Source organism: Pholcus phalangioides, unplaced genomic scaffold, assembly GCF_987345545.1.
Source record: "Pholcus phalangioides strain wild (caught in Gottingen) unplaced genomic scaffold, Ppha-v1.0 ptg000008l_1, whole genome shotgun sequence".
In the NCBI taxonomy this organism is placed as follows: domain Eukaryota; kingdom Metazoa; phylum Arthropoda; class Arachnida; order Araneae; family Pholcidae; genus Pholcus; species Pholcus phalangioides.
In genome coordinates, this window is record NW_028301601.1 from 44,306,058 (window position 1) to 44,320,261 (window position 14,204).

Here is a 14,204-nt window from a genome sequence, read left to right on the forward strand (position 1 = left end):
CTAATCAGTGTTTAATAATTTTTGATAACCTTGGAATATTGACCACAGATATTAAAACCTAAAGACGGATTATCACCTAAAAATAAAATCAAAAAGCCTTATCAGCTGTATCTTATCTCAAGTAACTTCCTGGTTGTTTTCATACTTCTGAATATAGATAAGGTTCTCTTTTTCCTCTCCATTCCTTTTGAACCCAAAGTTTATCTTGTCAAGACTTTTTCCCCCTCCAATCCTGTGACTTGGGCTCAGCTCTAGCAATTCAGACATTTCTGTCATAAAATCATGGACGAGGACAACGTTGTAACGTTACAAAATTTTGTAGGAGGTATTTTCAAACCTGTCAGAAAATACTTGGATAGCTATAACCCTGCTACTGGCATCATATTGGCCAAAGTACCTGATAGTACTGAAAATGAGGCAAAAGAAGCAGTGAATGCAGCAAAACTTGCATTTCCAGAGTAAGCAATTTTCTATATATCATTGATACATCTATGTACTGTGATATATTAGCTGTTCATTGTGGTTAATAAATTTTTGTTAATTATGCATGAGAGTACTTAATTAAAATACATAGGCAGTTATGGTTTTTAACCAGTCAGCTGTCTAATTAATTTCTCCTTTTTTAAAAGCTTGAAGCTAGTGAAATAAATTTTCTTGATTAAAATTTTTTATGAAAACATTTAAACTGACTTCCTCATGTACTTTACTGTTTTTTTTTAAATCAGCAACAAAAAAGTTATGATAATTGAAATAATTACTGATTAGTTTTCAAAAATGAAAATAATTAGATTGAAAATTGGGACAACAGCGTATGGCATTGTAACCACCTGACTGATTAAGGGTAAAATATAATTTGAATACAGTAAAACCACTTTTTTGCAGACACTGGCGGAACAAAAATAATCGTCCTTAAAAATTATTTTTTGACTGAAAAAAGAGGTGACTGTTAAGAGGGGGTTTTACTGTATTTGAGTGAATAGTCTAATATTGAATCACCAATTTCAATATCCATCTATCAGTTCCAATGTTTAGCTGCTGCGCTGATGTAGGTATCATGATGGTCTGGGTTCAAACCCTGCAGACTGCAAAGGTGGTTGGCTATAGTTGATTTTGTGTGATTTTCTAGTTTAGAGGTGCGAATGCCAGCCACTCCGCCCCTTTCCCTTAAAAAGTCTCTCCACACAGAGAAAAAAACCTGCAAATGTTTGTGTGCTAACTTCACATACCCACACATTTCACGTCTGATATAGAAGGTAGATGTCAGTACTTCAAACATACCATCTTCATTTCAAAATATGAAAGACAAATGACAGTACCACCAAGAACGTGAAACACGCCCAACTCTGACAACATAAATACATTAAAGCCACCCATAACACTCAAGACACACATTCCGGCATGTACCAATTCATTAGAAATTCCACAGAGTAATGTATGCAAGATATGCATGTATGGTTAAGAAGTACTTCAAATGCATAACATGCACACTTTAGACCACTGTAAATATTTTAAGTACCCACAAATTTAGGCCTGCATCCAGTACATGCCAATTCGTTGGAGCAAATTCCTCAGAGGAATGTTTATGAGGGGGCATCTGCAATTTATGGCCCTTTCAATGTTTAGATATTTCTGTAGAATTTTACATACACTCATACCCCGACTTACATCAGTTATTCATTTCAAGACTAACAGAGTAAGACAAAGTATGCACCCCAGGTGACAAATATGTAGATTTTCTTTATTCTTTCTTATCCATTAGCCTTTTCCAATGTTCAACCTCTTGCAAGAAACACTTCCATTCTAAGAATGTACCATCAGAAGCTTTCAAGATTTGCTGAAAGTGTGTCACATTGAGAGAAAAAAAATCACTTTTAGGATGAGATGACAAATTCTGGGTATTACTGTAACAGTATTGATAACTTTTTTGGATATCATCAAAATTTTTCTACCCTAATATGAGTTATCAGTGATATTTGGATCAACAAAGCTATACTAGATGTTATCTGGATGAACAATAATGTAGTGATTTATCTAGTAATGATTTTTTATGTGTCATTTTATAAATTAAACAGGTGGTCATCAAAACCAGTTGAAGAACGCAGTAAGATTTTGCTAAGAGTTGCTGAGATACTTGAAGAAAGACTCGATGGATTTGCAGAAGCTGAATCGATGGATCAAGGCAAACCTTTGTGGCTTGCGCATACTGTGGAGATACCCAGAGCTATTTTGAATTTCAGACATTTTGCTAATTCTGCACTCTGTGACTTCGAAAAGTGATTTCATTGTTCATTTTTACTTTGCTTGCATAATGTTTATAAATTACTAAGTATATTATAATTTTTTTTATACAGATATAAGGCAGCGATTATCAACTTTTTTTACTAAGCCCAATGAACTTCAATTAACATTTTCACAATCCCAGTGAACTTCTGTGAACATTCTCTCAGCCTCTCGGAATCAGGGCTGCAAATAGGTATTTTGTCAGCTGGGGCACCCCGTGTAATATAAAAAAAGCAGTTAAAAGGGGGGTGAACTTAGTGCCCCTTTCTAGTTCTGAGAGAACAGAAAGACACCCAGACTCTATCACATAAGGTGATTTCTGCACATTGTCCCATGTGAACTCTGGTGTCTCCAGAGATTTATTGAATATTAAAATTACATCGCCAGCCATCACTGGCAACAAATATAAGCTTTTATGCATGGGGCAGGTGCAATTATGCACATCATCAGTTAGTTCTAGCTAATATAATCAAATCAAAATAAAATGTGTTAAATAAAATCAAAATAAAATGTGTTAAATAAAATCAAAATAAAATGTGTTAAATAAAATCAAAATAAAATGTGTTAAATAAAATCAAAATAAAATGTGTTAAATAAAACCAATCACATGTATAAAATCAATAAAAATCAGCAGTAAATCAATGAAAATTGGCAATAAATCAACAATAAATGAATAAAAATCAGAAATCTCCCCTGTAGTCTAGCATCCCAGACCTACCTGCTCCCCTCCTAGTTGTGGCCCTTCTTAGAATATTTGATTATATCATGAAATATTTTCCAGCTTGTACCCACCTGAAATAGATGTTAGCTGTCCATTTATGAAATTGAAAATGTAGAAATATATATATAGAACAGTGGAGATGGGTGAAAAACTTGGGTATACTAAAACTTTTTGAATAACAAGTGTTTTTGCAAGACAAGCCAACATTTTTAAAGAATATGAATTTGACTTGAAGAACTAGTGATATCCTGCAATACAGGAAGCCTCTTATAGAGGCTTATATAAGAGGCTTTGCGTATTTGTATTGTCTGTAGAGTGTCACATGATTTCTACTAAAAAACTCTAGGGTTCACCTTCTCTCACTTTGGGCTAACCCATCTTATAAAATATGATATACAAAGATGAAAGAGTAAACAAGCTGTTATATGGCCTAGGCAAGATACAGCAAATCAAAAAATTAGAGCTTCTATGTCTAAATAATAACAGATGATTGCTTATAAAAATTTCCATCAAATGAATGCTTCTATTGATGTGAATCGTTCAGATCTGTGTGTAGATTTTATTTAGACTAGAAGAAAAATTGTATTTTTCTCCCCATTATTTCAGAGCGATTCACCAGCCAAATGGTGATACTATCAACTATACAGTTCATTCACCTGTTGGTGTTGCAGTAATAATAGTGCCTTGGAATCTTCCTCTTTACCTACTGACATTCAAGTTGGCTCCCGCCTTAATTTACGGTAACACTGTGGTAGTGAAACCTAGTGAATTGACTTCAGTGACAGCGTGGATGCTATGTAGTGTTCTACAAGAAGCAGGTTTGTCTTCAGATCTTTGTTCATATATGATATCTACTTGAAAATTTGAGAGATCAATATTTTGATGTTAATTTACCAGCCTACAACGGTATACTGGTATAATGTACTTACCATGCATTCAATGATTTCTTTCATAATAACAATAATACTGAATCAGCTTTTCCATGTTTGTAGTTCATTGCAAGATTTCAGGGAATCATGAACTGTTCATTTTCTGTTTCAGGTGTTCCAGATGGTGTAGTGAATATGGTTTTCGGGTACGGCACAAAAGTTGGTGAAGCACTAATAAGCAATCCTGATGTAAATCTCATTTCATTCACTGGAAGTACCGCAACTGGATGCCATATTGGAGAGATTGCTGCAAAATCTGCAAAGAAAGTTTCTTTAGAGGTGTGTGCTAATTTATTATTTTTTAGACAGGATTTTGGAAAGATCACAAAATCCGTGGGAAGTTCATCTGGAGCCCTGAGGGCTCCACAGAGCACAGGTTGAGAACCCCTGGCTTGCAGCAAATAAGGAAAAATAGCAAACCAAAATAAAATTTGAGGAGATAGCTAAAGTGTAGCAAATACAGTAAAAAATTGATTAATTGGACGTAATGAGTTGAAAGCTGCTTCAGTTGCAGGTCCTTCTTAACAGCATCGTGGGCCTAGGGCAAGAATTGGGGAGGGGGGGGGGACACAATTGCCTCAGGCAGCAAATTTTTGGGAAAACATAAAATCATTAACTTTCACAGTGGAGGGGGGTAGTAAAGTGTAATTTGCTACTCCCACCCCCTGAAAAAATTCTAGTTATGGCCTTGCAGGGGGCCAAGGCAAAAAAGATGCTCTGGAGATGAAACCAAAGTTATATATATGAATAAATATAAGAATTCTTACAAATATTAAAAAAAATACCAGTTCACTGGTTTCCTTTATCTGCTGTGCAACACACTAGTAAGAAAGACCAGTTTACCTAGATCTGGCCACCTGCCTCCATGGATAGAGGTTCTATGTAGATATAAATTCTATTATTATTTTCTTTGCATATCAGTTTTCATACGATTAGAAATGTCTCCAGATTAAATGCAGTAGAGTTTCAATAATCCAAGGTAAATGGGACTGAGACCACCTCGGATTATTGAAAACTCAAATTATTCGAAAAACAACTTTCAAAGGTGGTAGGGAGAGAGGAAGTCTCACTATATTTATTGGTTTTATGGTAAACATAAGTGATGAAAAATTACAAGGTCCAACAAAGGGTTGGAACCCTGCCATCCTTTCAATTATGTTTTTCTTGTACTCATATGGGCCATTCCAATATACCATGGGCATCTTAATAATTGAAGTTAGCGTTGAAATAGAACTTATTCTGATTTGATGAAATATAATTGTTCTAATTTGTTTTCCCCTGGAACTATCTGCTCATACTTAATTTTGCTCTTGTTCTTGATTCACCGGCTTAATTCATTAAAGATTATGTCTGCCAAGACCATAGTCCCCAGTGGTGGGGCTTTATAATTTTTTTTTATTTTTTACATGACAAACTTATAAGGGTCTTCGAAAAATTCTGGCCTGGGGTCCCATCAAAACCCCAGCCTAGGGATCAAGACTCATTCAGTCTTTGTCGACTCCCATTGAAGCAAAAATTACTTTCATTCATAGGGCAAAAACATTCTTTTCACAAACCAGAAAGGGATAGGTTTTGAGAAGAAATTTTGAAAAATTCCAGCACCTCAGACTATCCAGAATCTAACTTTCGATACTCGAATTATCGACTCTACTGTAGAAATATTTATTCAACCAATTTTTCTTTGCAGTTTCAAGATTTAGTTGATAGACACTTTGAATATAAAGATGATTCTTTTTGCTTAAGACTATAAATTGATATGAATTTGAGTATGCATGCTCCACGAGTTGACCTAAAACCCCCTGCCATAATGTTATGATTTATCCATAGATGGGTGGTAAAAATGCAGCTGCAGTATTTGAAGATGCTAATTTGCTTAAGTGTGTTCCTGCCTTAATAAAGTAAGTATGAGTAAAAAGTATGTGTACACATCATTTGATTTAGTTTTGTTATGGTTCCTAACATTTCTGCACAACTTCAAATTTTCTGTGGATGAAAATCCTAATTTACTTCTCAAATTTATTTTTAGAGGAAGTTTCTTGAATCAAGGTCAAATATGTCTGAGCACGAGTAGAATATATATCCAGCGGAAAATATTTGATGTCTTTGTTGGTATGTTTGTTAAAGAAACAAAGTGAGTGTGAAAATATTTTTGTGTGGCTGTGAATAATTCTGCTGGAATTTACTGTATTTTAACGTATACAAGGAACCCCCGATTTTTTGTTCTTAAAATTTGGAAAAAAGTTGAAAAGATATGTATTTAATACTTGAGAAACCCCTCCTATTTTTGGCAAAACTTTCAAAAAACTATTTTTTGGAAATGGAGGAAAGTTGGGGGAAAAAACAGCGTTAAAAATTCAAGTGAACTGTTTTACCTGCATATTTAACCCTACAGTGCATACTGTTGCCGATCAGCAACATCTACTTTAAACATGTTTCTTTTCTCGTTGCTATTTTTTCCAAACTTTCCTCCGTTTTTTTGAATTTGAACGTCTCAGTAAATATTCCACCTTAGAAACATGGAATTTATTTTGTTGGCATTAGGAGAGACAGGGCAATAAGTTTCTAATTGGGTTCTTGAGCACAGGTGTCTGTATAAGAAGTTAAAATTTTTTAGTTTAATAACTATACATCTCCCCTTGCAATATGAATGACATATCTAAGTACTACACGTTATTTGGATACTTTTGCTAATTGGAAGTATGCCTCTAGGATCAATAATGCATCAGTAAAATATATACCATACGGCATGTTACCTATGAACTCTGTACATATCCTGGGCATGAAGTTCATCTCTAATTGTTTTCTTATTGTTTGGTAGGTCTTTGAAGATCGGAGATCCAATGGATGAAAAGACGTTTCTTGGCCCTTTGTGTAGCAAGCAACATATGGAGAAAGTACTCTTCTATTTAGATTTGGCTAAAAAAGAAGGCGCCAAGTTCCTCACTGGGGGAACAAATGAAGACATCGAACTCCCTGACAAAAACAAACATGTAAGCGAATTCAAATTCTGTTTGATTCAAATTGAGTGATGTCTGAGCATGAAGAGTGACTAAGGTGTGATTATTTTATTATTGATTTAAGTATGATTATATTAATCAGTCTGATTAGTTTTTCCCTCAATCACAACCCTCATTTATTAAATAATGTCATTAGAGTTGAACCATTTTGATAAAACAATGTTGTCTGATATTGTGTGTTTTTCTTGTTTAGGGATATTTTGTAAAGCCTGTTGTATTAACGAATTTGCCCGACAAAAGTCGCTGCATGCAAGAAGAAATATTTGGGCCGGTCACATGCTTGATGCCATTTGATACTGAAGAAGAGGTCATCTCTCGCATCAATGGGACTAAATATGGACTTTGTGCAAGCTTATGGTCTCATGACGTTCAGCGTATTCATGGCATATCTCAAAAATTGGATGTTAGTGTCATTTCTCTCCATCTGTGTAATATATTCAACTGCAAATTAAGTATTCCCTTCCGTTAAGTTCTTAGCCAATAAAACCTGAAAGATAAATGTTTAAATTTCTTTTGGCACACAATGGGTGCCTTTTTTCTCCCTCCAACCTCAGCACCTGGCTTGAATAGACATGTTATCATTCTGTTATTAATGCCATAAAATTTTTATTCTTTGCAAAAATCTATAAAAATATGTCCTTTTATAGGTTGGTACAATTTGGTGCAACTGCTGGCTACAAAGAAATCTTCATATGCCTTTTGGAGGGACGAAAATGTCTGGCACCGCAAGAGAAGGCACAGATGATTCACGAGAGTTCTACACCACAAATAAGACTGTGTGCATCAATTATGGAGATTGAATTCTATGTTGTTGTGCAAAATAAGTGAAAACAACTAATTTCTCAAATATTAATGGACTGTTATTATAATAAACGTGTGTAGACAAGTACGTTAAAAAAAGATTTATGATTCACTTATGCAGCTCACTATTACATGAAGCTTGCTCAAAATAACTTGGCTAATTTTAAATATTATACTATTGTCTCTCTGACGTGGATTGATTAAAAACTTGAATTTGAAGATTTTTAATCAATCCGAGCCAAGCTGCATCGCTTGCCATATCGCGCCAGTGTGAACCCTGCCAAACACTGACAATATGCTGTAAAACAAATATATCACCTGTTTCGGCATATTTGAATTGTACAGTATGCTATGCTGATGACTACGAAAGCAAACTGCTGCCTCAGTCTTCTATTATTTTATTGAATTCATAAAAGCTATTAATTTTTCATGGGATGCAATCATATGCACTTTGATAAAAACAATTTCACCCATAAACATATATATCACACACGGAAAAAAAAAATATCCACAATACTTAAATTTATTGAACACAGGGAAAAAAATAATGCACATAAACAAGAAAAAGTGTTATCACTAGCATTAATTACTTTTCAGTATAAAATGATGGATACTTTGCACTTCAAAAGTAACCGTTTTATAATGGAATACTAAATTCAATGGAAGTTTTGCAATGATTGATCATTACAGGGGTGGGAAGTGACAAAGTCCATTTTGGAGCAGCTAAATGTAGGATTCGGAGCAGTTTTGGTGCAGCAAAATTAACAAGAATATTTTCGTTAACCCTCACCCCTTTCCAAAATAAAACAACTGCACTATCTTTTGTTATCAAACATCTTTGTATCAGCTTGTTTTTGGTGTTTCAGGCTTTTGACACCTTGTTCGAAAGAGCGGCCGTCATAAAATTTTTCACTGCAGTCTATTTAAAATGATTTTTGCTTACTGAGGGCACTATTTGCTGTCTTGAACAGTAGCACTTCAAATAGGCTAAATTTTTTCTATTACTCGGAAAGAAATTGTTGCAAAATGGGAGAAAGTTTCGGAAAACTCAACACGATGTTTGGCGATTCAGCACTCATTATTTGGCGATTTAACGCTCGTTATTCTGCAAAGTTTTTAAATTAGCATTCGTAATTCGGCAGACATGTGTTTTTTACTCCCGAATGAACATTTTGTTTTCACAAAACATCTGGATTTGATGCAATGACAATCGATTACAGTAATTTCTGCTGCTTCCAGTGGTGACTTTTTTTTTTAAACGGAAACTGACTCGCATTTGCTGTTTTAAGTTGAAAGACCATTGTAAACCATCTTCAGTTGCACGATACAGATATTGTCAGGGTTTCGCGATGGAAAGCCCGATGAGGCTCTTCTCGAAAAGAATCGTTTCGCGGCAAGCAGGAACAAAAAATGTTTTTGCATCTTTTCCGAAATTCAGGGCATACTGAAGCAAAATTCACTATATATTTGGCGCAGAAAAATACGAAAATACACTATTGGAGCAGGATGGCGCAAGATGTTAATTTTGGCCATAATTAATGATTATTACTAATCATTAATTATGGCATAATAGCGAAATCGTGATTTTTTGTTGATGATTATACTAAATCAAACAGATTTTTTGCAATAACAATTAGTAATAATAAGCAATAATTAATTATCAAATAAAAGTGAAATCATAAATTAACGATTTCACTTTTATTTTGTCATGACAGCTTGCACAGGGGTCTCTTGTGTGAATCAATATAAAGATAATCACTATAGTGGGAGTTGCGACCCTCCATACCACCCATCTCACCACACTTGTGGTTGGGCAACGACCCCCCCCCCCCCCCAAACAGTAGTCTGATAGTACTCGTCTTACAGAACAAAAGATAAAACGTGATAATATACGATCAGTTAATTGTTAATGAGTTATGATTATTAGTTAACGTCAGGAACTAATATGATGGTTGATTTATTAAAAATTGGTTTTTTATATATATACTGTTTGGAGTGAATTATAGTTAATTCATTCATTACTTAATTATTATAAATAATATTGTAACTAGCAGGCACTTAATTTGGTTAAGTGCAAAGTATTCAAATGCGCACCAAGGCTTGAAAAAGCCAAAACCCAAACCTTTTCCATCTGATTACTAAATTTTATTCTGAAGACAGCATAAAAATTTTATAACTGCAAGTTATGCAATACATAACTTGCATACCTTTTTTATTGCACCCTCAGAAAAAAAGTTTTTTTTACGTAAAAGACAAGTGGATCCAGGGCTATGTAATATCTGTATGTATATTAACTACACAGCTGATCGAATTTGAAGGGTTTTTTTTTTTTAAATGAATCTTACTGTAGATTCACTGATGCTGCATTAACGAGACCGCAGCAATGAAGCTGACCATTGATAACATTTGAAATTTCACTTTTAAACACATTTACAGAATTACAAATGCTGTATGTTAACCACATAAAATTAATCTTTTGTTCCGTACAAAAATTGACTACAACTATGTTTACCTAAAAACTGGGAAAGATACTTCAAATATTAAAACCATGAATACCAAGAGCTGAGAGAGAGAGAGAATATAAATTTGTTTCAGCTAAACTAGAGCATGAATTAACTCAAGGGTTGTAAAGTTTCTCGCAGAACTCTTGATGAGGCAAAAATGGTAATCAAATTTTTGAATATTTATCCAAAAAAAAAAAAGTGGCTTTTCATCATCATATGTCCAGTTCAAAATGAAAGTATATACCTATATTTATTGTCATTAATCAAACGTGCCAGCTCTTAATGTAAAGGCCCATATTCAACTGAGAACCCTGTGTGGCTTCCACAAGGGGGTGGGGCTGGCAAAACTCCAGCCCTAGGGGGAAGAGATGATTCTCATAATTTTTTTTTTTTTCAAACTACTTATTCATAATAGGGGCGAGGAGTTCTCTGTGCCGTGACCCAGTTGAACTCATGGTTGGGACTCTGTCAGGCTATTGGGAGGCATTTTCATGAATCAAGAGCTTTGATAACCATCACCAGAAGAAAAGCTCCCATACAAGGACTCTGACTTTACTGAGACAAGAGTTTTTTTTGCTGTGCAGAAAAGAAACTACACAGAAGCAGCATTCTGTCTCTGAATGTCCATATTTTATAAACTTAATCACCATGAAAAAATTGTGCCTTTCTTAGTCACTTTCATCCATAACTAATAAACGGGTAAAAATAAAATTTTATCAGCAAAAATATGCCCACTGGAAAATATTGAAAATAACTATACAGTAGTCTTCTATTACAATAAACATGATTGAACTGGAACTAGTGCTGTCACCTATCAAATAAAAAACAACTGATATAACTTTTTGATTGTGTAACACACGACAGAAACCAATATAATATGGTATTGAAGATTTTTTTGAGCAATCATATGAAATTATCAAGTTTGCCTTGAAATTTTAACAATTGTTGCTTGTTTGCTGTAAAATAACACAAGTAGAACTCGCAGAGTGAGATAAATTGTAAATGTGGTTGAAGAGGATCAAGGTCCAACCCTTTTTTGCTGATTTTACTTGTATGAAAAATGATTTTATAACGGTGCTTTTCAACAGAGGATATTTATTATCATACATTGAATGTTGCTTCACCGATTTTGTAAACTACCCCAAGGACATCTTAACACATGGGCCCGCCAAGTACAGCCTTCTCAGGTGCGCCCCATGAAATGGCACAAGGAGCGATTTAGGCAAATGGCTCATCTTTTTCACACGGAAATTCAAGCAGTTGACAAGGCCTACATAATTTTAGGGCCCTCTGAGACTGATTTATAGTTTTGTGGCCTATGGACCATACAAATTCTACCACCCTACACCCATTCTAGTTTAGTTTTCTTCACTACTCATTCCTCCAAATTGGACGCCCTTGACCACTAAGCACACCCCCCCCACACCATAAATATGACTCTGTGTCTAAGTAACTCATTTGGTCGTGCACACCCCCTATAGGTTAGTCATCCCAGTGGTCTGGATTTTTTTTAATGATACTACCTCATTAAAACTCAAAGCAAAGAACAGCTCTGCGAGTATCAGTAACAAGCTTTCTCCTTTGAAAGCTCTTTGGGCTTGATCATGCATAAACCTGCGAATTAACTAATATGCTTTGGTTGCAAGAACCAAAATATTCCGTATGTCTTATCCCATATAGCTTCACATGGTAATAACATCCTATTCTACCAATGATAATTTTATTTTCAGGCCAGTCACTAAAGAACAAAGTACAGATAAATATTTATTAAGTCTTTCAATAAAGCAAATCGTATTACATCGGCACACAATAAATTTACATACATTCAATTCGAAATTTGTTTCCTTATGCCTTAATAATTCTTTTTCCCTCAATCAAATAATATGCATATAGTGATACACATAAAAAATACACTTTTTCTTAGAGCTACTTCTTATATCATAATTACAAGATTTGTCTCGTTCATATATAATACATTTTGATACTATCTTAAACACACATTCCATACATATTTTGATGACAAACATTAGCCAATAAAATGCACCAATTCCAATTAACTTTGCATGTCACTTCCTAAAAAAATCAGATATACGTACAGTAGAGTCTCGATAATTTGGCCCATCCTGTAATCCAGCATTTTTTTGTTTCGAATATAGAAGAGAAAAACATGTCTTTGCGCAGAAGTTTATAATATTTAAATGAGCTTTTTTTTCAATTGACTTCCAGTAATCTGACACAACCTGGTCTGACATGTGCTGGATTAGCAAGAGTCTACTATATTTGATCGCAACAAAAATATGGAAGTTTTTTTCCTGTTCCAAGTTCACATCCCCAAAGCAGGATATACTGAAAACTGTGATGTACATCAGTGTTTCTTAACCTTTTTTTCCCCGTGCCCCCTTTGAACCATATTTTTTTTTTCTCGTGGCTCCCCTGTCTTACTCAGAGTTTATGACCCTCATCTAGAAGCAAGATCTTTTATACGTATTGAATTGATTTTTTCAGTGAATTTATACTGAACAAAAATTTTGCAAAGAAGATTGGCCTCCAGACCACTGGCCTAGAATTTATTGAGCTCCTCAATAGTCCGAGTTCTATTCAGGACTGTTTCAACATCATGGGCCCCCTCAGGCAAAGTTATGCTATGGTAGTTCCATACTTAGCTGGAAATAAACAGCCTGCATATTTCCTACTTATTTTCAAAATTTTACTATACAAAATATTATAAAGTAGGGGTCACTTACGGATATGAGACCACCGGACATAACCCCTCACAAGAGTGGGACTGACAGAGCTGCAGCCTGGGCCCTGATATGGTTTTCATCATTTTTTGTTTTATACACTATAAATTTAATATAGAGGAGTCTGTGAAAAATGTAGCAGGGGGCCTACGAAAAACCCCATCCCAGGGAACCTGTTGCTAAATGTAGGCGGTGAGGCCCGAGTGGGTCCATGCCCTAAGACAGCCTCGTTTTATGGGTGGTTTTGTATAGAAGCTTTATTTCTTCACACCTTAATTTTTATTCTCAGTTCTCTGCAGCCCTCCAAACTACCTGTCATGGCCCCTTTCTCCATTTTCTTCTGCGGCCCCCCTGAAGTATTCCAGTACCATGGCCCCCGGTTGAGAACCACTGATGTACATCACAGAACAATCAGTGTTGCTCTGGACCAATCTGGGAAATTTTTTTAAGTGTACAAAACACTATTATGGAACAGAACATTTTCATTGCAGAACAATGCAAAACATTCTACTTTGGGGGTTTCTGCATTGGATACATCATTTCACATGAACTATTAATGCTTTGTACTTTGATCAAAAATGGAGTTACATTATTGAAAAAAAAACCATAAAAAGGATAATGTTATCCTATGGCATTACTTCAAAGTAAAATGCCTCTGATGGTTATGATTTAAGAGTTTGAAAAATGAATAACATAAACAGAAATACTCATTTTATAGTGATAAGCAGGGCTGGACAATGTGTATATATATATCTAGGCAACTAATATTTTTTTACCAGGAAGCAAAAGGTCCGAAATAAGGCTTCTTTTGGCTTTTTCAGGGCCTCTTTCATGCTTGCAGATATGCTGATATAAATTTCAAACATTTTATGCTGCTCTCAGCCTACAAATTAATAACTACACAAAGAGAATATCAGTCACCATGGCAACCTGGGATTTGTCCAGGCCTGGTGATAACTGTCCTTGCAAATGGAGTAATTTTGGTGGACATTCTAGAATACCACACCATTAATAATGTTAAGAAAACAATTTATTGTTAGAAAAATTCAGCTAAAGCTGCATTTTTCCACGAGCAGGTTTATTGCACCGTGTGAACCAAATAGGATCATTTCGTGTTGGCAGAAACATATAACTTTACCACGCTACTTGGTTTGTGTTTTTCAAGAGCATCAGCTGTTCTGTCGTCTGCGTATCTCCATTCAAACGTTTGA

At 34.9% G+C, this 14,204-nt stretch overlaps 1 protein-coding gene across 1 annotated transcript; it reads left to right on the forward strand.

Annotated features, from left to right (window-relative positions):
* Positions 1-187: 187 nt before the first annotated feature.
* LOC149084343 (2-aminomuconic semialdehyde dehydrogenase-like) lies at positions 188-8,178 on the forward strand. The gene is made up of 9 exons (XM_089234717.1): positions 188-458; positions 2,073-2,273; positions 3,608-3,819; positions 4,043-4,209; positions 5,758-5,828; positions 5,957-6,061; positions 6,749-6,920; positions 7,141-7,350; positions 7,595-8,178. The coding sequence occupies exons 1-9, from the start codon at positions 283-285 to the stop codon at positions 7,745-7,747; spliced, it is 1,467 nt and encodes a 488-aa protein (XP_089090843.1). The 5' UTR covers positions 188-282; the 3' UTR covers positions 7,748-8,178.
* Positions 8,179-14,204: the final 6,026 nt, after the last annotated feature.

Excerpts from the sequence above, each read along its gene's own strand:
- LOC149084343 (XM_089234717.1), top strand. The coding sequence starts at position 283 with ATGGACGAGGACAACGTTGTAACGTTACAAAATTTTGTAGGAGGTATT. Across the intron at positions 3,820-4,042 it reads TAGTGTTCTACAAGAAGCAG|GTGTTCCAGATGGTGTAGTG; the intron begins GTTTGTCTTCAG and ends TTTCTGTTTCAG. Across the intron at positions 5,829-5,956 it reads TGTGTTCCTGCCTTAATAAA|AGGAAGTTTCTTGAATCAAG; the intron begins GTAAGTATGAGT and ends ATTTATTTTTAG.